Source organism: Fundulus heteroclitus, chromosome 15, assembly GCF_011125445.2.
Source record: "Fundulus heteroclitus isolate FHET01 chromosome 15, MU-UCD_Fhet_4.1, whole genome shotgun sequence".
NCBI classification, from domain to species: Eukaryota; Metazoa; Chordata; class Actinopteri; order Cyprinodontiformes; family Fundulidae; genus Fundulus; species Fundulus heteroclitus.
This window is the reverse complement of record NC_046375.1, coordinates 10,229,223-10,254,374: the sequence shown is the minus strand read 5'-3', so window position 1 is coordinate 10,254,374 and position 25,152 is coordinate 10,229,223. Positions and strand designations below refer to the sequence as shown.

Genomic DNA, 25,152 nt, shown 5'->3' with positions numbered 1-25,152 from the left:
CTCACTGGTAGGATGGGGACGACAAGAGGACTTTGCAGACAAGAGAGTTGAAGAGATATCTGCAGTTTATTTTATTTGAAAAAAAAAAATTATATATAAAATGCTGATAAACAGTTTGTTACTCGTCTCGGTAAATGATTGTTTTTTTGTATTCAGTTACGACTTTATAAGGCGTGTCTTGCCAAACAGCTAGACACATTTACATTAAGAGGATCAGCCCATCTGCAAAAGACGCTAGTATACACAAGGCATCAATGGAAGAAATATTGTATCTATGCGGAAGACAATTTAGTACATTTACACTGTAAATCTGACACAAAACAGCAACATATCAACTCATTTACCGTTTCAGCTGCGGGGGCATCATTTTTCTGAGGCTGCCCGCTGTGATCTTTGGAGTGTGGTGGTGGGTTCAGGTACGTGCTGTTAGTGTAGGTATTTAGGCTTTTCTGCAACAGAGCCAGCCGCTGGAGAACATATCTCTGCTGAGCGTCTGTCGCCAGGGAGCCACGTCGCACAAGCCGCTCAAAGTGACCCAGTATGTCCCGGGAGCCAGGAGAGTCCGAGGAGGAGCGGGATGACACGGAGGAGCTGAAGAGCCTCCGACAGCAAGAACCTTCAAAGGACAGCGCTGGTAAAAATGACTGCGCCTGTCACTTTATAGTGTTTTAAAGCGTGTGGGAAAGTAGACTGCAACACGCAAGACTCGTCGCGACCCACTACATCTTTTAGAAGCTAATACAACAAGACTCTTACCTGCGGTGCACCTCCGGGACAGAAGGCAGATGTTGTTTACAGTCTGAGCTCGTTTGGTGAACAAAAACATTAGAGAGGAGCTGACGGCCGCAGGAGCCGTGTAGGACGCCATGACGCTTCAAAGCGCCGCAACTTTATTGAAACGCAAAACACTGTACAGTAACACTGACAATAAATAAATACGACACTTTTTTTTTCATAAAAAGGAATTTGGTAAATAACATCTATTACTAGTACTATTGCATTTACATTAAAATATTGCTGAATGGCTACTTTATTTTTTTAATGTTTATGCACGAGTTTAAAAGAGGAAGAACTCATGCGTTGTAAAATTTACTGATTTAGATTAATATTCTTTCTTTTTCCCCACCGTCATCGTTCCCATTTTTCACTCGCTCTTTGCCCCACCCTCCAATGATGCCAGGGACAGATTTAGGATAAAAAAAAAAGTTTACACTATTAAAAAATAAATAAATAAAATAAAACAAAAAATATGGACACAAAGTTTTCTGGGGCACTAAAGAAACACATTCTAACATCAAATCATCTGATGCTTGGTAAATACTATAAGTGCATAAAAAATAGCCCCCCTCCTTTTTTAAATCTGACCTAAGTTTAAATTGTTACCAGAAACTCCTGGAAATACTTTTGACGTTGGTTTGCTTTCCCACCCCAGAACTATTAGTGGCCCCATCGTGGCTCCGCTTACAAAACTTTGAGAAAGTGCTCCTGAGAGGAGAAGAAGAAGGAGGAGGAGGTGGAGGAGGAGAAAGACAAACTGGAGCTTTATTGTCTTTTAGCAAGTTTAAAGTCAATATATTTAAGTTTAAGCTCAATGGCGTTGTTGAGTTTCAGAAAGTTCCATGAAGAAAATTGTTGGCATAGTTCCTTGCGAAAAATTCCGAAGTTTGATTTTTTTGGTGTCTGAAAGAAAAACTTTCAAAAGGTATAAATATTTTAATCTTGAAGTCATGAGTGGTTGTCTTCCAAACTATAAAGAACAATATAATTACATTTGCAAACCAGTTTTGCAGATTTTCCCCAAATTACCAAAGTTACACCTCTTTTCGTCCAAAAACACGGTAAAGTACGTTTTAATAAATATTGGCCAGATAAGCAGGAACAGTTTTGACAAAGGTATTTGGGAAAAATGCAAAACTGTAACCATACCACCAGCGTGGAAGTGAATACTCCTGTTGGAAAGGTTATTGTACTAACATGTCATATAATTTGTCTGGATCATTACATTATGTTTGCAGTAGAAAAATTTGATAAATTATTGTTTATTTTAGCAATGTCTAAGAAAGCTTTTTAATTTAAAAGATGTACACCTGCTGTAATAATATGATAGTAAAGTAACATTTCTGTTAAAGGAGCACACAAGGTACCAGGTTAAAAAATGCATTGATACTAGCAGTTACACCTTGACTGGGGTAACAATTAAGCCTCAGTTTATGTATTTTATGGTGAAGGAGTTTCAGTACCTAGGGTCAACCGTTCAAACCAAGGCAGTGCAAAGGAGTAGAGTAGATAAAGACGATCGAGGGGAGTAATTTGTGACTGAAACACAGTTGCAAAACTGAAAAAGGAAGGATCACAAGATGGTAGTAAGCAAACATTAAGCAGAGCTGCAGGATATTGAGGTTCCGCTGTGATTAGGGCAAAGTTTCCACATTAGGCAATTACAGAGTGCAAGCATAAGCAAGTACACATACAGTGAAAAATAGTGTGTAAGAAAATAATGCAGACATTTGTTGTTAATAATCTGAAATAAATTAATCAGTGAGTTAAACTTTATTTATTAGGACCTTTAAACCAATGGTCTACGCAACACAAAGTGCTTTGAAGGACTGTAACCAGAACTCTACCCGACCCCACCAAAAAACTAAAAACATGTCAAAGTAGTTTAATATGCATCAACAGACATCAAATAAACAGTATTAGAAAAATATACTTAACCTAAAAAATTAAGTAGGAAAACAATTATACAAATAAATTTACTAAAACACAAAACTTGTGCCAAAAACTACTGTTAAGTTAAAATTATTCATAAATTACATTGGCTATGAAATACGTTGTGCTAAAACACTGACATGCATACATGCAAATAAATTAACCTTGTTCACAAATAAAGTTTAACATGGCAGTTACTTAAAAGAAGACATTTTTGTCATCTTCCTACTGATGACGATGATGAATTAGACCAACATTCCCGCTGGTGAGTCGTAAAAACGTATCTGAGCTGGTGTCAGCTGAACCTCAGCTGATCGGAAGTACAACCCTGTTGATGTGCAACAGAATTTACGGAGCATACCTTCAAAATAAAAGTACGTAGCACACATTTAATATCCCAAAATATACATTTCCCTTTAATAGTATGAATAAACTAAGTATTAGTGATATTATAATTATAAGAAAATATAATGATTCGTTTTTGCGCATTTTGCTTATGTATTTAACAAGGCGTTATGTTCAAGGTGTTTTATTTTGAAGAACCCCAGCATAAAGCCCATATCCGTGTTGCGCCTACCTTGACAGCATCCCTAGCTGCTTGGGAGGACAGGGAGAAATGGCTGATGCTATAGCTGATACGAGAAGGCTGTACACCAAGCCCCAGAACTTAAATGACGCGTATGGACCCCCGAGTAATTTTCTAGAGATTGACGTGAGCAACCCTGAGACTATCGGGGTCGGCAGAGGCAGATACACAACGTACGAAGTCAGACTGAAGGTGAGGCTGCATTAACAAGCGCTAATGACGTTAGCTCGTAAGCTAGCTGCCAGAGCTAGCCAGCCTGGCTTTTCCTGGTGTTCAAAGTTAGACATTACTGACACCGGTGTTGCCGTCGAGAGACCGACACGTAGCTCACAACTAAGTGCGTAACAGGGGGATTGTTTTTGAATAAAAATAAGTGCTGTCTTGTTGCGTGCCTGCTGGGTTTATCAGACATTATCTAAATTACGCAACGCTAAGGACTGTTAGCCAGCGTTGGCGTACAGGCGAAGTCCTAAATATTTTAAAAAAAAAAATATATATAAGAAAGTATGGTCATATACGTCTGCACTTAATGAAGTACTGTTTCTATCCATTATAAGAAATTGGATCATTTTCAAGTTTTGTTTGGGTTCTCTAGAGTTCAGCTTGTCAACACAAGGTCCATGTCTGTAATTAAGTAGCAGTAATATAATCTGTTTCAATCAGTTTCAAAAAGTTGACTTGTCCTTGAGTGGAACTTAGGCCCCACCCCGTGGTGACTGCAACACATAGATAACAGTTTTAGTCACTCTAAAGGACCGATGTGACCAATATCCAGTTTAAATACCTGGAAAAAAATACATGTTTTCTCTTTTTTCCTGTAAAAGACTCAGTGCATCCCTCCGCTGTCCAGCTCTGATTAATGAACGATTACCCAGAGGCATGTAAAACAAGCACTGCTGGACAGCAACACTTCTTTCAAACATAGTTTGTGTAGTATAGCTGTTGTGAAGTTATTTTGATGTAAACAGATGCAGTCAAATAGCCAAATGTTTTTGAATACCAATGAATACCAATGTACCACGTTTGGTGATATCTTTGCCATATAAAAACGTTTTGTGTGTGTGTGTGGACATTTTGGCACAAATCAAGTTAAAAAAGCCCAATGCCCACATTACCTGGATAAAATGTTGTTTCTGGAATGAGAAACGGCCTACACAGTTTCTTAAAACTGTGTTTTTTCCTGACAATAGTTTTGAACCAGGACTAAAAAACCTTGGCAGCATCAAAATTTATTTTTTGGTGTACAAAACCTGTACAGCATTTGCATATTTTGTCATTTAGTAACTATTCTGTAAAGTATTTGATTTCCAGAGTATCTTTCTCTGCACTCCCATGCAATGTCTTATCGCTTGAATCATAGGAGGCTCTGATTGATGAAGTCAGTTCCTCCGGAGCTATGGACAGGATGCAGCTTGCTGACTGATTCGCCACTTTTTCCCCTCCGTCCTACAACACGTTTCCTTCCTGCAACTCCATTGACGAACTTGCTGAGAAGTTCCTTTTATCCGTTAGTAAAATACTCTCGTCTGTATTTGTATTACACAATAAGTGCAATATTCAGACATTTCTTGGTAGCATTCCTCTGTAAGTCAAAGAGTATAAGGAAAAAGTTATGTTAATAGTAGGAAAGCATAGGTAATGTACTAAACTTCTTTCTCATAATCACCCAGCTTTACAACTGGGGTCAAATCAGTCTAAAATAGCTAATACTTTTTTGAGAAGCCTTATAGATTGGAATAGTCTAATGTGGCATTCTCATTGTGTCAAAGCTTAGTAAAAGTACCATAATTTCACAACATATGTTTATTTAAAACAGAAAAGCAGAATTATACCAGCTGCTGCTAAAATAAAGTAACATGTTCATTGTATTTATAGTATTATTATTATTATTATTATTATTATTGTTATTATTATAGTACATTTATACATGCTACTGCACAATAAAAATGCTCCTGCTAAATGTCTAGTTTAAGTACTTACTGTGCTGAATATTTTCCCTTCTTGTTGTGCTGCTCTTTATCGAGTAACGTTGGTAGTTGAGCAATCTGAAATTAGCCACAGTTTATTACTTAACAGACATGCTTCCTGTCGCTTGCAAAATGTAGTTTTAAGATACTATTTTTTATAAATAAGAGCTATGAGCAGTGCTCCTTTACACATAATAATTGACCATTGGGCTGCCTGTCAGCATAATATTAGCTAGCATTAGCTTATGTTGTTGAGGCTTACTACTAAACTGTTGCAGATAAAGGAGGTTTACTGACTTTTTTATGTCGCTCTCAAATATTGAAGCATTGATTATTTTGGCAACACTATTATATACCATCTTTATCAGTTACTGGGGTATAAGAAACATTTAAAAGAAAAAGATAAACTAACCACACTGAGCCTGGCGGGGTTTCAGGTAAAGGCCGCTAGTCTGCCAGTCTTATACGGTGGGGATACTCCCTGCATTGAATAGAGTTATTGAGAATGTTTGACAGTTCTAAAGGCAATACAATAAGAAAATCTAGGGATGGTTGAAATGTTGTGCATATATACAGTTTAATGTAGAGAGGAACGGTATATAGAATAGGGTTGGGTAAAAATATTGATTCCTAAATATATTGCAATCTATTTTTTCCCAATTTAATATTGATTAAGAAAACCAATACCCGGTACCTATGAATCGGTACCGGTACTTAACGGTACCTATTTTCAATACTTTTGCATCTTTTAAGTAGTTTTCAATAAAATCTCAAAAGTTTTCAATTTAACATATTTATTTCTCAATCTATAAACTTGTTTAGATCTACAAATGAACCTCATTAAAATTGTCTGAATTACCGTACACAAGTATTATTGCACTAATGCTTTATTTTTTAATGTTATTGTTAAAAAAATGAGAATAATCCCAGTTTCTAAGAGGAAAGGAGAATAGTTCAGGTTTACATGCACTTCAGTGTTAATACAATACTGTCATCTTTTAATTTTTGTACTCTATATGGATATTTAATTGCTCAAAAATATTAATACATGCATTGGTATCCTATGGTATACTATGACTAAAATATAACAGGTACTCTTTAAATAATTGTGTGCTTTGACTTTTTACAAAATAAATCGACATTAAATCCATATTGAATCGAACTGTGACCCAAAGAATCAAAATCAAATCAATTTGTGAGGTTCTTAACAATACCCAACCCTAATATTGAATTGCAATGATCATTATAATGTGAGGTTGCTCAAGTGTAAGACACCAGAATTGACAAAGACTCCTGGATAGGTGTGAAAATCTTTTCAGAAATAACTGAGCGAAAGTCCGGTTGCCTCCGATTTAAGCCTGTTTGCTCTTACAATATGACCACTGCGATTCCAAATGTGAGCAGTAAAGTACTTGTAGAGGACTGCTTGGATGCAATATTCGGAAAGCTATTATATTTCATTCACATTCTGCAAGCCAGTATTGTACTCTCACTGGCCCCTTTTAATAGGTACACCCGCTTAACGCAAACAGAAAGTCAGCCGGTCACAAGGTAACAACTAAAAGCATTTGGGCATTTAGGGGTGGTGAAAATAACCTACTTGGGTTCGAAATGAACATCAGAAGTATATTTACGAGACTTTGAACGTGGCAGTACTGTAGAAACTGCTGATCTTGGAAGAGAGGATGTCGAGTGAGTGGCTGTTGTTGGATGAAAATGCCTTGTTGATGACAGACTTCAGAAGAGTGGACAGACTTGTTTGAAACGAGATAAAAGCAAAAGTAGCTCCAGATGCAGTGTACCTTTTTCTAAATGATCATCAGACTTTTATGGACACAGAAGAACAGCAGAATACCGTATTTTTCAGACCTTAAAGCGCACTAAATATTCTTCCCAAGTATGTAATATCACTCTGCCCGTTCAGATATACAGCTCTCTCCTGAGAGGAAGAGCCATCTTTCTCTGTTGGGAGGACAGAGTAGTTGGACTACACTGCCCGTTTCTAACATAAGGCTAAAATAAACGTAACTTTTGTATTTAATTAACTTACTAGGTTTATTGTTACTAGCGCATACTCTGGGAACAGGCTGCCTAAAGGCTCCCACATACTCGGGCGTAATGAGCGCATACTGTGAGCTGCGCGGACTCCGCACTGACTCTCTGTGGACGTTCTACCCTTTATAGTTGAGTGTACTGTTGCCTACATTTCTTGTGGTAAATTCCTACAATTTCCACACTTTCTGCCAGTGGGACGAAGCAGCGGAACGGTTGGTAAAATGTGTGATTAGCTAGCTGAGCACCTAGAGCCGTTTCTTTTCCAGCAGACTCCCACCTGTCAGTGAGAACAGAGAAGGACTGTGATGCTGTGTCATCACGACTGCCTGTTTGGAGCAGCTCAGTGTATCAAGCTCGGTGTCACATACAAAACAGTTCGAAGTCAAGACTTCTTGCCTCCGCAAAGTTTATAGTGGGATACGTACCTGTATGTGCGGAGTATGCCTCGAGTACGCACGGACCTCCGCGTAATGAACTACACCAGAGTAGGTGGAGGCTTTTACACAAATGCACTTCCAGTTTTGACATTACAGTCAGGCAGTCTTGTAGACAGCTCATGGCTCCAATCAGGTAGTGACACAGTGTACCGTAATGCCCGAATATCTAATTGAACACATTTGGTAACGGTAGAGTGAAAGATTTCCATCTTGGATGTACATCTGGCAAATCTGCAGCAACTTTGTGCAGCAAACTCTGTCAACCAGGTTTCTGACACTGTAAAATCAATATAGAAAAAAGAATTAAGGCAACTATAAGGGGGGGGGGGTCTCCAATCTAAAACTAGCAAGATGCTAATCTGCACTTTATCCTGTAATTTTGCTGTAATTTTCCTGTAATTTACTGTAATTTTCAAGCTGTATGCAAACGAAATTTCGTTCTGTACGCACTCTGTGCATACAAAATGACAAAGTTGCCTAAGCCTAAGTAGTCTAAGTCGAAGATGTACCTAATAAAGTGGCTGGTGATTGTTTTAATTTGTTTTTTGGATAATAACTCTTTGTGGCTGATTGACAGCAGTTCAGAAGCTTACAGAGAGGTGTATGGACATTGATGATGAGCAAGGCAAGTTTATTTATAGCACGTTTCAGTGAGTAATGAACAAAGTCGGGCTAATCTCAACTAACATAGCACCGACGTGTCCTAATATTTTTCATCCCCGGTCCAACGGTGGGAGGAAATACTGTGTTGACAAAGTCATTGTGATTTTGTTGAAATCTACAGAAAAATATTCATTTAGATATACAATAACTGCAGGGCTCATTAAAGTTTTACAAAAGCAAATATTTCTATTTTGTTTCCTATTCACACTCTTCTGTTTTGTCTGTCAGATAAACCATGAGTATGAATCAAAGATATTAAACCATTTTCTACAAATAAAGATGTTTCTTCTATCTTTACCGATGGGTGTAAAACTGTTTGGCAGTCACAAGACTCATCTGATTGCCTCATCTTTTATCTCTAACTTGTCATTTTAGTTGACTGACACCCCTGTAGTTAGTGACCCGAAGCATTTAGATTGGCTAGCAGCCTTCAACTGTTTCATAGCCTCCACTGTTTCTTGAAGAAATGAATTTAAGGGGATGGAAGCTGTCTACAGGCATTAGCCTTGAATATAAGGCTACTGTACTTGATTAGCGTGTTATAATTAGCATATGCGTGTAATCAGCATTATTGTGCACCTCATAGCCCTGTGTGACCCTGCTTTGCATAAAACCGCAGAAGAAGCGGCGCATCCCTCACTTTTCAATAAACGTGGTGTCAACTTAGCTTTGCTTCTCTTCTTCTCCTTTCTTTAGCTTTCTTTGGCCGCAGTTTCACTCCATCTCAAGCATTTTAAGAGCCTCAGCCACAATGCCTTAGCCAGGAATGCGTAGTATTTGCTTTGTTCTTTCTTGCTTCTTTTACTTTCTTCCACTTTTTTTTTTCCCCTTCTAATTTCTACCACAGTCTCATCCTCCTGTTAGGATATACAGTTTCTTCTGTTAACAGGTTTCCCTGTTCTCACCACTGTCCTGATATCCACCCCGAACCAACACAGCCCTTGTGGCCGCACTGAGAAAGTCCTGCTTAATCCCTTCATTGAGAAGAGATGAAGAATGAAACGGGGGGTAGGAGCGGGAGCATTTACTCTCCATCCTCACCCCGACACTCGCCCCCCCGCCCCCCCAGCCCCCACCTCTACTCATTGGAGGGCAGAAAGCCACCCCTCTTCACCAGCCTTCTTCTCATCAGCTCTTATCCCATTTCTCTCCCAGCTGTGTGTAGTCGTTTGTCTATTTAACAGCATGGTTACTGTAGTTTGGAGGTATTGATGCAAATCTAAAAAGAATTAGGTGATCCTCATCGTATGACTCAGGCATGTACAACAAAAATATATAACACGATCTAAGCGTTAATCTGATGCAAAAGTAAACACTTGTTGGTTTGCTTAGTTTTTTTAGTGGTTATTGCGCAGAATAGTTGATGTGTCGTGCCCATTCCAGAGAAAAACAAGTATAACAAGCTTATAATGGCTTATATTAGCTTGGGTACCTATCCTATATTTGGCTGTTTAATAAACAGCCTCTTGTAGCTTTCCGACTATAGTAGCTAGACGCTTTAACCTTAAGAGTGATGGGTGATACCCTTTTCACTTCTACCCTATGACATTGTTTTTAATTTTTTTGTGTGACTAAAAATATTTCCAAATAGATCTTCATTGGAATTAAAGAAAATATGTAGTTTTCTTTCAGCCAGCTGATTGGCAGTTCGCAGCGACAAGCGTTAAGAGCCAACACTACATTACACTCTGCACCGCAGAGGCGAGAGAAAACTAATTCCAGCTCTTTCTCTGTCATCTCATTTAAAGCACTTTAAACTGGGGCAACAGTTTTACTAAAGATACCGTTGGGTTTGAAGCATTTTAATACCTTGATAACTTTGATATTGTAACAGGCCGATGTCTGAAAATAACTATAATTAAACTGTTGTTGTGCGTCTGGGCAAGATATTGTCAGTTCATTCTTACATCTCAGTGATGGTGTGTGATTGCTTGCAGAGGCAGTGGTAAAACAACTTGTGTTTGGCTTGGATTACAATGTGACGAGACAAATATTTACAGCAGTGATGGGGGATGTTCCTCGGCCACTTGTGTACAGATTTCTAGCTAATGGTTTAAATCAACAGGCTAAATTAATTCGAAACGTTGCACTTCTTCACGCAGATGCACTCGACTGCTCCCCTTCCTGCATCCTCACCTGACCAAAACAAAACAACGACCTGTCGACTGAAGTTTAAACTAGAACAATTTGTACCCCACCCTCTTTAGTCAACGAGGCAAAGCATTTCCCAATGAGGCTCACGGACAGGATAAACAATATGTTGAAGGATGCCACATGCTAGCTATGCTAACGCTACGACGCTGATGTTTGAGAGCGATTTTAAAAAGGTCATGAAGCTCCTGAATGTGCAACGGTTAAGTAGTTAACCTCCCAGGTGACATACGCTGACGTTATCTCTTTAAATGTTAGCTTCGCAGACACAGACAGCCCACTGAAGGTGTTTTTGTCGGTGGAGATGCGATTCTCAGGTGTGCCCTTCTGCACAACACACTGCTCTATTGTTCTGCAGCACGAATTAGCACAGGAAACCAATTGGAGGCTAATGGGCCTTAAACTAACACAGATCACGGCGGACCTAGCCTGAAGCTGATGATTGAAGCGGAAAAAAGTAGCAACTGTAGTTAATGACTAAAAACAACACGTTACCACAAAGACAGAAAATGTACAGAGTTGCTGCTGAATACATTAGATTGGATTAGGGCTGGGAGACATGGACCAAAAATAATATCTAGATATTTTTAGGCTCAATGCCGATATACAATATTTATCTAGGTGTGTTTTTTTTTTTCTTTTTATAAAGTTATTATAAAAAAGGCATCTCTTAATGAAAGATTTTTCCCAAATGTCTTACAGGCACATTTTCTCACAAATAGCTGTGAATAAATATGAGAAAGGAGTAAAATAACTTACTTGAACACATAATAGTATAATTATAATGCAACATGGACCATCTCGATATAAACAATATAGTCTCTTCTGAAAAATCTTATTAAAAAAATCGCAATATTTTAAAAATCTGGATATATTGCCACGCCCTAGAATGGATCAGATCCTGTAAATATTTTGTGTGCTCCAGATCCATGCTTGTTTTGAAACACTTGTTTTGGTAAAAAATGCTTCTTTATTTGTCCGTCAGTAGTAAACATTTATTTGTATTATCACCAAATTGATAGGCAAATGGAAACACACGGCGGCATACCAAGGATAAACAATTATAATAAAATAATCGCATGGCTTAATCAAAGGTACATATTTCCATTAAGGATAGTAACATCTATACTAAATGTTACCCTATTTACTATTTTGTCAGACAAGGAAGTAGCATTTACATTTTTCTAAATGAGGGCTGAATTGCTTCTACTGGTTGGTTTCTCCTAACTAAGAAAGTAAAAAATATTTTTCATGTTGTAATTAATCAAATATTTAGCTCTTAACTGGAAAGAGCCCTGTGCCTTTAACAAATGTTGCTTGGGTATCAACATTTGAAGTCTTAGTATCATGACAACCATAGTTTTAAACATTTCACAGCGTTATTATATCTTGTTATGGTAAGGCCAGTGTCACTGTTATGGTATTAAATCTTAATTACTATCTACTCCAGTCTCACCCGCTCTGCATCCAATCATTTAAAGTTAACTTTTTGTGACTGTTCGCCAGCCGTAGTAACTGTTATTTTGCCCTGAATGTCCCCAATATTCTTGCCGTTTCTAATGGACAGAGTTACCCTGCAGATTTGTGCCATATTCTTCAATCTTAATGGTGTCTTTTGGTTTCTGGATCCCTGGAGGAGCGTCTCAAGCCGCATAGTGTATTTTTGTTTGGACCCACAGCAAACGGCGGGTTGGAGCTTGGATGTGGATGTACGAAGCGGAGGAAGGGGTGATGGGTATTATCAAAATTTCTTTTTTTTTTTTTTTTCTTTTTCCTTCAGTTGGTTCCCATCTCATCCAGAAAGCACATTCAGGGAAGCGAACTTTGGGATCTCACTTTGTTTATGGATAAGAGTACATAAAAGGGCTCTTATAGCGCTCTCTCTCACTCACTCGGTCTTCCACCCCTCCTCTTCTCCCATAGCTTCTCCCTCTCTCCTTTTTTTTTTCTTCCTCTTTTTCATTTGGGCTCTGGGGTGGGGGCCTTTGGTCATTAATAAAATGGGGAGAGACAGGGAGTGTGTGTGCGCAGGGAGAGGGGAGGGGGGCTTGTCAGGCACAGTCAAGTGTAATCCAAAGTCTACAGCATCCTCTTCGACAACTATTTTAATGGAAATAGGGAACATATTGTATCAAGGCTACCATATCCTACTTGAAATGACAGTATCAAAAGTGGGAGTTGATACTATGGCAACAAAGCAGCTTTTTGCCAGATAGGCAAGTCGGAGAGAGGGTAGGCTGTCAGGCCACAGGGGCCGGCAAGCGAGGGAACGAGTGAGAGAGCGTACACGTAGAGATGAGAGCAAAAGACCCATTGCCCCAACGCTTTTGTTCAGCCTTTTTTTTTTTTTTTTTCTTATCCCCGTTTTGGAATATGATGCAATGAGATGGTATTATGTTGCCATTTTTTTTAATGCCATTATTCTGAAAGGGGAATATATGGGAGGGGGTTGCATGGGGGAGGTTTAGGATGCGCACTTTCAAACTTGACTTAATCCGTCCTGCTAAAAGCTAATGCATGGTGGCCTTGAACTCTTCTCTCTGGAGATGAGTGATCTTTGTCCACCCCCCCCCCTTCTCTCAGCGTCTCGCTGTTTTTTTTTTTTTTTTTTTTAAGGGTTCTGCCTCTTTTCAGGCCAGTTTCAATGAGCCCAAGGCATTGTGTCCCACACATTATGATTCACATGCTCTTCCTATGGAGCGCAGATTGCACCTTGTACGCCCATAATTGAGAGTGAAGCTGGGAGATCTACTTTGACAGAGATACAGCTAGCTTTCTGCTTTTTTTTTTTTTTTTCTTTTTCAGAACGTGTTCCTCTTATACGTTTTGCTTTCAAATGTGTGACCTCTTGTGCGTTTCTCTTTTGGAGACGGCTGGTTTTCAGCGTTCGCTTTTTTTTTTTTAATTCCGTCCCTCTGTAAGGAGAGGAGGCACGGCGCGATGTTCTACGGCGTCGCTGAAATGTTGACTTGGCAGCGCGCTGGTTCGGTGTTCCAGTCACCGCAGAGGCCAGTAAGCTGAGACACCCGCGCCCTCACCTCTAACCAGCCGTGAAGAGAACAGAGGCCAGGGGGGGTAACCTGATCTTTGACTCTCTGCACTCTCACGCTCCGCCTCTTTCTGAGCGTTGTTTTGTGCGAGCAAGGGAAAGAGAGAGTGAGACCTCTCGGATTTCAGGTCTGTCGTTTTTCATGCCTCCCCTTGTCCTGGAAGGCCAATCTCTTAATCACAGGGTCTGAGAGGATGAGGGAACTGAATGTCCAGGTGACTTCCATAACTTCCTCTTTCACAGCTGCCACCATTGTCTTGCCATGCGATGGTTTCGGCATGTGCGCAGACGGGTTTCCGTGCTATTTTTATTTTTTTTTTTTAAGCCTTCATATTTACACAGTTAACAAAGCGGCCGGTCAAATCATGCACATCATCTCATGCATACTTCACAAGTGTCACTTTGGTCGAGTGTTTTCCTGCGTGCACATGATGGGATTAGAGTCACGGCGGTGGCAGATTACCTGTAACTGTGATCTGTTGTGGAGGGGATTAACTTTGCGGCGCTCCACGCTGTGAGGTAACATGACGCAGCGGGGACAGACCGCGGTGAAGTGCCGAGTTAATGCCGGAGCACTGGGGCGATAAAGCTAAGATAATCCACTTCTCCTGTGACCTGAGAAGGAGGAGGAGTGAGGGTTTCATTGACGGCTTTACCTGGAGAGAACTTGAAGTGAGGGGCCGATGTGTTTTTTTTTTTTTTTTTTTTTTTTTTTTTTTGTGAGGCGTGGGGAGTTTTACAAGAACTCTGTGGGAAAGAGGGAGTGGCAAAGCTTTTAATCAGCATGTAGGAATAATCTGCTTTATGCAACTGTCACTTTAACCTGGTTACTTTACTGTACTGTCCAAAACCCTCTGGAGACGCGAAGGAGTCTTGTTAATTTTCAGGAAAAACTCAAGAATCAGTAAAAAAACAACATTTTTTTATGATTCTAATCCCTGCAAAATCCTGAAAGACTAATGCCCTGTGTTACTGTAAAGGACGTTATCTTTTTCTTCCCTTTGTGAATAAATGAGAAGTGGGGAACTGGGGCACGTTGCAAGGGTTCTCGTTTATGCAGCACAGAGTGGTGCATAAATGAGAACTGAAGAAAAAAAAAAGTTGTTTTGTTTTACAAATAAAAACCTAAAAAGTGTGTCTTGCATTTGGATTCAGCTCTCCTCAGCTGATGCTTAGATAAGGAACCACCTTTGACTGGCAGTCTTTTAGGAAAGGTCTACACCCTCTTGCCAGTTTTCCTCAGTTTTTGCAAAATAACTCAGCTTAGTCAGCATGTATAAGATTGTCAGTGAACATAGATTTTCAGGTCTTGCTCTAGATGCCAAATTGGATTTGATTTTATGTCTAAAATTTGACCGGGCACTTCTAACACATCGGTGTCCAGAATACCTTCATGTTTGTGATTGTAAAGTGAGAACATGTGTAAAAGTTCATGGGTTGTAAATATTTTTCCAGTACAGATTTGTGGAGGATCAGCATTAAAGGTCGTTAAGCTGCAAAATGGTATCAACTAAATGTGCATCTGCACAAATAAACACAATTTATGAGTCTCTGAGGGGATTTTTTATCATGTGCATTTACAACAGAGGCCACAAACCTACTTCATACAATAAAGTTTATTTACAAAAAGATGGTTCTAAGTGGCATTTAATGAGTTTAAGGTCTAACGTTTAAAAACAAGACCTTAAAAGTGCAACAGCTTGTGTTGTAGAGATGCGGTAACCTTAATCAAAACAGAGGCTCCCTTGCATAGCTCCGTTTTAGTCTGGAATAAAGATTGAAATTAACCGTTTCATAAAAAGTTGGATGGGATTCGACATCCGTGTGCCATTACTACGATTTTGTGTGAAACGTCATTATTTTTAAGGCATACAAGAGGATAAAAAGTGAAGAGAGAAAAAAAACAAGAACACAAAAGCTCATTTTCTTTCCTCATTGAAACTCCCCAGGAGGAGTTTCAGGGGAAGTAAATGTGACTTGTTTTGCAGATCAAGGGAAATGAAGAGGTAGGATATTGAAGAGGAGAAACCGTGAGCCAGAGGTAAAAAGACCACTTCTGCTCTGCCTCCTCCTCAATTAGTCCTGCACTGAGCAGATGCAGCTCCCAGCCTCTCCAGATTTCTTGCTCTTCCTTTATGACCACATATACCATCTCTTTTCCCTTTTGTTCAACCGTTTACTCAGGCTTTTAGTTAACTCTCCAGCTCGCTTGCACACAGTCACAGTCGTCTGGCCATCGATCCGCTGCTCCCGCTGTCGTCATTCTGCACCTACTTGCTCAGTTGCTTTGCTTTTGTGATTCCGCCGTTTTTTTTCCCCCCCATCTGAATTTTGGCCTCCTGTAAACGCGGCCTGCCCATGAAATCCTCATTCACTTGCTCCTTGTTTGCACATTGTCACAGGATGGCCATGTACCGCCAGGACTAGTGAAGAGGTTTGGCATTGTGCTGTAATTTGCTGTTTGCTTCACTGTTCCTGTCAACGTCTAAACATCTCCCTTTTTTTTTTTTTTTTTTTTTTTTTTTTAAATGCGAAATTTACTCAAGTGCTTGTCAACATCAACTTTAAATTGCGCACACGCCTGTGGATTCACATACATGAATACTCACAAAGAAACGCTAAGCTTTCTGAGTGGGGAAAAAAGACCTTGGTGAGAAAAAGATTACTGCAAATGTAAGTTCCACTTTTGTTTTCTGTTCCCTTAAGGCCGGTTTAAATTTAGTTGAATTATTCCCCCCCCCCCCCCCCCCCCCCCCTCCATGTCGTCCTTACTTGTCCACTTGGGAGCAAACTTTACCAAGCCAAAGTTCAACAAAATATATGTATGTATATATAGGCGTACCCTATTAATGTTAATGGCTATTACCTGAAATTAATTTAGGCTAATTCATCACTAAGGGATGTCATGCTGTCCCTGTGGGTTCATAACTACACTGCAAAAACAGAACTAAAAAGAAGTAACATTTTCTTGAAATGAGTGCATTTCTCCTTCATTTGAGCAGGTAAATAAGATGATTTGCCAATGGAATGAGTATTTTGACCCCTAAAATAAGATAATTAGTTATTCTGCCCTCTAAATAGGATGATGGAGATGAATTATTCCTATTTTAAGTATAAAAATCTCATTCCATTGGCAAATCATCTTATTTAGCTGCTCAAATCAAGGACAAATACACTAATATCAAGAAAATTTGACTTCTTTTTAGTTTAATTTTTGCAGTGTATTGTATTAAGCTGCGTCCCATTTACTGCCTCCTGTTGCACAGGTTTAGTCTGTGAATTACACCGCAGCCAGTTTAAAGACGTTCATGTTGAAAGTTAGAAAATAAAATGCTAAATAGCCTGTTGGTTTACAATCAGCTATGTAGGCCAATAATTATATGTATTGGCATTTTATGCATTCATCCATTGTATCAACACGTCCAGATGCTTATTTCTTGAGGCAGGAGCTGTTAAAGCTCCACACAGATGTTACGACTGCAGCTATCACGTTAGCCGTGTCCAAGTTCAGGGGCTGCGTCTTTCAAGGGCCGCGTTTGTTGGCCCGTTGCATCACGGCGAGGAAGGCTCACTACGTTTGAGGGCTCCACCAAATACGGCTGACAAATGTGTCTTCCTTTTCCCCGATCTGGAGGATGGGTGTGGTGGATCCTTCGTGGCCCGCCTCATCCCATGATTGCAAGTTGAGGCAGATTGTCCAGGCGGAAGAGAGCAGCAAACTCTGATCAAAGTGGGATATATAACAATACATTACAATGACACGCAATTAACTTTTAGGATGTTTTTAGGCAAGAATGTAGCTGTGTAACAGTCAATACCTGGTTGATTTTTCAAGATTTCAAGTGCAACTGGTAATTGTGAGAAGCTGCTTTCACATCACTCTGATGTGTATAATTCATTGTATGAAGAAGACATTTGGTATCTCTCACTTTATCATCCTTATTCATGCAACAACACAATCATTTATATCGTTCGCTATCAGACTTTTTCTGATAAGACTTTAGGGTCTGATAAGACCCTATTTGGACGCTTTTAGCTTCTCAGCAAGTGTGTTGGTCAGAGCAATCAATTAATGTCATAAAAGTGTGTGGAAGCATGTCTTGTGTCTGTGTCTTATGTGTAATCTGTGCATCCCGAGCCGATGTCTCATCATACATTTCACTTATTGTGACAGAAAATATTCTTTAGTAAAATACACATTTTTGTAATTATGGCATTTAGACAAAAATGCTAACGATTTATATTAGGAATTTTGGTATCTTTGTATGATTACGTTGCCTCTCATTTTTGATATTTTTGTTGTTGTAATCAGTTAAAATGAGAGAATAAACACCTTAGTAGTACTTATTGTCACCCTTTTTTGCCATTCTATTTTTAATAGACAAACACAAATATTACAAATATAACCAAGTAATATTAGCTGCTCTTTCATTCAGAAGGTTCTGGGTTCAACTCTCATTTTGGATAATGAGAGCAAGCGATAGCTTCCCGGGCGCCGCACATTGGCAGCCCGGGATGGGTTAAATGCAGAGGACACATTTCATTGGAATGTATGTTGCAATGAAAAAAAAAGATTATTATTACATATCTTAAAACTAGTAACAAGTACATGCTTAATATAACAGAAATGAGGTACCTTCTTGATTTCTAACAAATATTTTATGACATTTTAGCTTAACTTGAACCAGGAGAAACTTTCTCTGACCCAACTTGATGAACTTCGGTTTGAGCCAGTTCAACAAAAGACTTTTTCCAAAAATCTGTTATTCTTATAATATTCAGAGCTCCTCTAAGCTAATTCACATCAGAGTAAGTGTTTAAAGTGTGACAGTCGTGCTGCCTTGTGCTTGTCCTCAGACCAACCTACCCATCTTCAAGCTAAAGGAGTCCAGTGTACGGCGGCGGTACAGCGACTTCGAGTGGCTCAGAGCGGAGCTGGAGAGAGAAAGCAAGGTGAACTCTTCATATGATTTAAGGATGAAGGCCGCAGAGCACTTTGCATGTAATGTTGACTGTACCTGCCATGTGGTAGAATAGTTTGAATCCTTACAAATGTTTCCTATAAGCTTATTGAATCGGAGAGCACCCTGTATTGCATTTATTCGTTTGAAGCAATAAGTGATGCAGGCTAGCGAGGACTGTTTTCATCTCGATTGCTTTGTTTTCTTAGGTGGTCGTACCACCTCTCCCAGGAAAAGCTCTTTTCAGGCAGCTACCGTTCAGAGGAGACGATGGCATATTTGATGACTCTTTCATCGAGGAGCGGAGGCAGGGTCTGGAGCAGTTTCTTAACAAGTAAGCCAGTCCACACCTTCTTTTTCATACTGTGAAGTTAAAAGGATTTATTCTCAACAAGATGTTTTGTGCAGCTGCAGTTATTTGCAGCTCTTCCCTGAGCTTGGTGCCACTTTAACTTTGCAGAACAATGAAACACTTTGTGCGGTAACTACATGCAACTTTTTCACTTCTCTTCACATTGTTAACAAACTGAACCCTCGGAGACAGGTTGGCCCTTTTCCCGCGATCGTCCTTAATTCTCTTATAATTACCTCGCAAAGGACAAGAAAACCAAAAGAGGATTGAAGCGCGCACCCCCACAACGTAATTTTTCCCACATTTGTTTTGTTGTTGATGTGTAATTTATGTTAATTGCAGCTCAAATTACAGCGCGTGGTTCCCTGGGATGGTGTGTGCACCTCTGCTTATTTTTGATCCGGCATGTCCTCGTTTTCAGACGGCGAACAATAAAAGTTACAGTGTGATTGTAATCATTTGCTGCAATAGCAGACTTTGCCATTATCTTTGTTTCATGTGCAAATGCACCAATGTTTCCTGTCGGAATATTAAGCGCGTAAAGACAGTGGAGGAAATTAAAAACCATAAATCTGTTAAAGCAGAGGAAGATGATTCGGTAATTAAGATTTATACCCCCCTCACCCCCCCCTGAAAATCCCCCCCTGTCTTTGCTTTCTGCAAATGAAGCACTGCTGTTGATCATATTATTGTTCAGACGTATTACTGGCCACCGTTGTTCAGTCTGTGATTGAGAGCATTGTGGAGAGTAATTCTTTTGAAATGCTAAAGATGATTGTTGCTGTGAAACAAGTAAGAGGGAGGAGAGGAGAGAACGATCAGTTTTTGATTACGCCGGTTAAACATGATTTATACTTCAGGTAAGGGAGAAGAGCTTGAATCTCCTGTTTTGAAAAGGCTTTTACGTTTTAACATTCTCCTCCTCGTTGCTCTTGTCCTCTGGGCCGATGTTTCCATATTTGTTGAGCAGGATCTGTTCAGGCGAGGTCGTTTTATTTTATTTATTTTTTTATTCCTTCCTAGTCATACCCCTGGTACTTGACCTGCAAATCGTTCTGTGCCGTTTTAATTTCTTTGCAAATATTTCCTATCGGAGGTTAAGATGCGTCCATGTGTGCAATGTTACCATGTTGATCTGCTTCGAGTGATTTATCGTTTGAAGAATGTCATCCTTATGGGTCTCAGGTGCGCTGGTTCATTCTCGTTATGCTCCCTATGCGTCATGTCAACAGAACTTCAGCAAAAGCTGATGTCAAAATGGCTTTTAAAGAGGAAACGGCATTAAAAACATGAAACTACAACAAACAGCTGTAATAACTGCTGACCCTGCTATGAAGTTTCATCTTACCATAAAAGTTTAATTTGTAATATTCTGGGTAGTTTAATTAGTTTGGCTGTAATTGAGCATTGGATTAAAATCAGAATTGATCAATTAAGACATGGTATTAGTGTTGAGAGATTATTACAATTATTACAAAGTTGGTTTCTTTGCATGGGCACTTGCTTGAATTTATCCAGCAGTAAGTGTCTTGATAGTAAAGACTAAATAGTCCACTTTGAAATGTTGAACATTTACTTTCTTCTGAAAAGATTATTATTATGGATCACCATGTAACAGGTAAGTTCTTTTCTCCTTAGCTCAGGTTAGATGCTTCTGACATCTGGTTCAGTACTGGCTTAAGACAGGAAATGCAACAGCGGTACCAGATGTCCTAAATGCATCAGTGATGTCTTTTGAAGCAGCAATTAGAGCCAAAGTCCATTTTAAAAGAAAAAAAAAATCTCTCCCAAATTCTCTGCGAGTTTTTCAGTCTTCTGAAAACTGTTTATACCTGTTTTCTTAAATGCAGGGTTTACCCCACTGTATTGTAAGCCTTGCAACCCGCCAGGCTTTACCTGCTTCCCGCCAGGCAAATTATTATTCAATGATACAGATTTGCCTCAAAATCAATATAAACTGATCAATTGACATCTCCTCTAATTGTCACGCTTTTTCCGGCAGCGGCACACACTTTCCTGTCTCCTTCCTGCAGCCGCTCACCTGATCCTAATAATGAACTCCTGATGGAAGTCTTCAAGTAAACATGTTAGAGAACAGCCAGAGGAAAACATGTAAACCTCTTAGAGGCAAGACATACACAGAGAAGAAAAAAATAAATGCTAAGCTAACAGAATGACACGATGTTGGAGAGCAACATAAAAAGTCAGTTTAGCTCCTGGATCTGCGACAATAAGGTAGTAAACCTCCTGGATGACATAAGCTAACGTTATCTCTTATTAGCTTGACAGACACGGGCAGCCCAGTCAACTGGTTCTGCTGGTTCTGCTGGTCTGAGCTCCCCCTTCGAGCTGCACAGTGCTGTACCACGCAACGCTCCGCTCTGCTGCGGCACGGATCAATGCTGGAAAATGTTCATCAGCTGATGACTTACTGGAATAATGAATAGTGAAACAACACACCAAGGCACCAGAACTCTGAACAGCCAGTTTCTTTGGCAAAGACTTTTTGTGGCTTGGCTAACTTACTTCTTTTGTGTTCACAATCTCATGTAATATTACATTTTTCTGAAGCAAAATTTTTATTTCCATTAGCTGTAAGCCTTAATTATCGAAATCAACACTAAAAAGGTCTTAAAATATATATGTAATGAATCTTTTTTATGAGTTTGACTTTTTTTAAAAGGAATTACAAAAAATAAACGTACTTTTTAATTATATTCTAACTTGCTGAGATGCACTTGTAATGTGCATTTGTACCGTGCTTTTTTTTTAGTGTTGCTGACCAATTAAACCTCCTTATAATCTGCAAATATTTTTTACATATAAACTACCAAATTTTTTGCAGACCATTAGGCGCACTGGATTACAAGGCGCATTAATATTCTTCCAAAATGTGTAATATCACTCCACACTGCAAAAAGGGAACTACTCAAATTACTAATTTCAAGAAAATTTTACTTGCGGTACATTTAGTTCCTTTTTTCACCCCGCACCTCTGCGTACACAGCTCTCTATCCATTTCTGTTGAAAGGACAGAGTAGTTGGACTAGACTGCTCTGCTTCTAACATAAAGCCAAAATAAACGTAACTTTTATATTGAATTAACTTACTAGGTTTATTGTTGCTAGCGCGTACTGCGGGCGCAGGCTGCCTTACATGAACGCACTTCTAGTTTAGACATTACAGTCAGGCAGTGTTGTAGACAGCTCAGGGGTCTGATCAGGTAGTGGCACAGTGTACCGTAATGCTCTGAATATCCACTGAGCGGAGCGCCTCAGTTGCTAACCAAGGTCGTACTTACACACTTTGACAGATTTTTGAGCACATTGTACCACATAAGATCGGTCAGTAAGCACAACAAGTACGGCAATCATATATAAGGCGCACACCAACAATTTTTGAGAAAATTTAAGGATTTTAAGTGCGCATTAATGCCGCCGAAAAAGACTGTAGGCTTGGGCGATATGGACCAAAAATATTATCTCTATTTATAGGCTCAGATGTCTCTATGTTTTTCTTTTTATAAAGTTATTATAAAAAGGTGTCTTTGAATCAAACAGCTGTAGATACATATAATAAACAGCTGAAAAAGAACCTAAAAGTATAATTCTAACGCAAAATAGAGCATCTCAGTATAAACAATATAGTCTCATCTTGTATCTTTTTTTTTTATTTCGATAGATTGCCCAGTCCTAACATGAACACAAACATTCACTCACCAGTTAAAGACCTCAACTGAATGAATACTGAGAGAAAAGCACTTTGTTTTGAAAAAGGAACTGTCTCCTTTAGGATATAATGACGCTTTGCTAAAGAGCGATTTGGCTAAGACTGGGTAACCTAAGAAATATGTAATCATTGTTTAAAATCCATACACATACACTAACCTTGTCCTCACTCTCTGGGAAATGGACAAATCTATACATACTCCCAACAGCTGGACTTAAGTTTAAAAACCAATGGATGCTCTTTATTTTGTCCTCTGTTGCTGTTGTATAGGCAAGGACAAAGGAAGGAGGTGTCAGTGGAAATTAGTTTTACCGATCTATACACAGACTGATAAAATAGTCTGTATTATCGGATATATTTTGGGTTTTATTAACACAACGCATTGCAGAAGTTATTCTTTTGGTTTTAAGGAGTGTAGCAAGTGTTTTATTTATAAAATACTATGCATTGCTAAAGATAAAAAATGGGTAATGGTAAAGATTATCATCCAGGGTGTATGCGTCATGCTTTTGCTCGCTTGAAATCTGCATCAGCTACATAAATCATAGTGTTCTCGGACGTGAAGATTTCCAGTCCAGCACAGAGGGGTTTATCAACTTAATTTAATATTTTACCTTGAATATGATTGTGTGACTATTTCTTTTTTTTTTTTTTTGTTCAGTTTTGCAAATTGCAATTTCTTTCTTCTTTCTTTGTGAGCAAAGTTCAAATCCTTGTTCAAACTTTTTACAAATGCCACTGAAAATTTGCACTTTATTTCTTTCTTTATTTTTTTAATTCTTGTCCAGTGCAGTTTCTTAAAATGTACCCTTGTCTCAATGAGCGTGAAACAATCTCTCTTGCTGTTTTGTGTTTGCTTTCAGAGTGGCCGGACACCCTCTAGCTCAGAACGAACGCTGCCTACACATGTTTCTACAGGACGAGTCTGTGGACAAGAACTACACCCCATCCAAAATCAGACAAGCCTGAAAAACAACAAACATACATGGCTCTGCTTGGCCTGGTCTGGCTCGGCCCTGCTCGGTCTAGCTTGGCCCGACAACCCAAAGCTCTCTTCACTGCTCCAAATTTTCTCTCTATAAACATTTCAGTGACACTTCCTTCCTTCCTTCCTTCATTGTCTAAAATACTATTTCTTGGCTATTTAAGTTTAATCGCTAATCACTCTTGATTGTTTGTTTTGACGTTCCAATTGGAGTCAAGAATGTTATACAGCTGTGGTCTAAAGTGATTTATAGATATTTTTCTTCATGTCTAAAAATGCCACTAACAAAAATATATTATATATTTATCATTTAGCCATGTCCTGAATATATTCCTTTATATGTTACTTTTGAATGAAACTCCCCTGTATGCGAAGCTTGTGTAATGTCCAGCACCATCCTCCTTCGACGACTGGCACACCGCTCTCCGTGACCAGCACCCAAACACGCAAACACACGTTCAACGGACCTCGACTTTCCAGCCACACTTAGTTGTTGTCTTAAAAAGGATGCGTGTGCGTGTGTGTGTGTGTCTGTACGCATCGTGTCCACCAGCACCTACTCGACGATCACCATGTTTTCTAGCATGCAGTTTACACAGAGGGAACTGCAGTATTTCTACTGGCAATACGTATTTTGAGATTTGTATACTGCTGTGCCATTTCTTTTTGTTTATTTTCCAAAATTTTCCAATAAAACGGGTGAAATGCCTCCACGCCGAAGTGCATTTTGTCATCAAGCCACACTTTCCGTGCATGGAGTGGCATTGACTATCAAGTTGGTCACATCGGCTTCATCGTTAAATAAATAAATCTGCTGTATCTTTACATAGAGGTTTATAAGTGGTGGCTGTTTGGTTGTCTTATTAAACAGTCCTGGGATTTAGAATTACTGAGGCATATTTTTTTCAAAAGTGTTAGAAAGCATCTGCTTAAATAATGCACAACTGGTACAAGGTAGTCGCTGTTAAATCAATAAATATCCTTAATGTGATTCATTTTGGCTACTAATTTGGCTGGAATCTAGTCTCAATAACAGGGCATTTACCTATGTTTATAATCACTAATTTGATCATATTTTATAATTAGTTTGAACTATTTTTTTAATCTAAGTTGGACTGATTTAAACAACATATAATTTCATAAATATACACCAGTAGTTTACTTTTAGGTTATCAAGAAGCTTCTGAAATATTTCTGCCTCCATATCTGCTGCTGTTCTCTTTTGAAATGTTAGTGTTTTAATTATTTCAATACAGTTGAGGTCTGAGAAGCCAGAAGTTTTTATGTTAAGGATATTTGTCCATTAACAAAAAAGGAAAACAGTTTGGAAAACCAAGCTTTGTCCAGGTTTTACCTTTTGTAGGTGATTAAGGAGTATGATAAAGAGCTGATTCTGAATCTTTTCCCCAGGGAAATGAACCATTGCCACTGACGCTGAAACGGGTCTTCGGCATGATGCTGCCACCAACCTCCTTAACCGTTTCACCTTTATTTTTCACAAATATCCT

At 39.1% G+C, this 25,152-nt stretch overlaps 2 protein-coding genes and 1 long non-coding RNA gene across 3 annotated transcripts in view; 1 reads left to right on the top strand and 2 right to left on the bottom strand.

Annotated features, from left to right (window-relative positions):
* afg1lb (AFG1 like ATPase b) overlaps positions 1-907 on the bottom strand; it is a 57,326-nt gene extending 56,419 nt beyond the window's left edge. Inside the window, exons 1-2 of the mRNA XM_012867231.3 lie at positions 757-907; positions 345-616 (exon numbers count right to left, since the gene is read on the bottom strand). Coding sequence (XP_012722685.2) covers positions 345-616; positions 757-868 — 384 coding nt within the window. The 5' untranslated portion in view covers positions 869-907. The remainder of the gene's footprint in view (positions 1-344; positions 617-756) is intronic.
* Positions 908-3,286: 2,379 nt separating this feature from the next.
* Positions 3,287-24,530, top strand: snx3 (sorting nexin 3). Its single transcript, XM_012867416.3, has 4 exons — positions 3,287-3,487; positions 18,475-18,570; positions 18,788-18,912; positions 23,523-24,530. The coding sequence occupies exons 1-4, from the start codon at positions 3,326-3,328 to the stop codon at positions 23,626-23,628; spliced, it is 489 nt and encodes a 162-aa protein (XP_012722870.1). The 5' UTR covers positions 3,287-3,325; the 3' UTR covers positions 23,629-24,530.
* Positions 22,603-22,856, bottom strand: LOC118566159. The gene is made up of 2 exons (XR_004932851.1): positions 22,771-22,856; positions 22,603-22,709 (listed from the first exon to the last, which is right to left on the bottom strand). It is a non-coding gene; the product is annotated as an uncharacterized LOC118566159 (long non-coding RNA).
* Positions 24,531-25,152: the final 622 nt, after the last annotated feature.

Excerpts from the sequence above, each read along its gene's own strand:
- snx3 (XM_012867416.3), top strand. The coding sequence starts at position 3,326 with ATGGCTGATGCTATAGCTGATACGAGAAGGCTGTACACCAAGCCCCAG. Across the intron at positions 3,488-18,474 it reads CGTACGAAGTCAGACTGAAG|ACCAACCTACCCATCTTCAA; the intron begins GTGAGGCTGCAT and ends GCTTGTCCTCAG. Across the intron at positions 18,571-18,787 it reads AGCTGGAGAGAGAAAGCAAG|GTGGTCGTACCACCTCTCCC; the intron begins GTGAACTCTTCA and ends TTGTTTTCTTAG.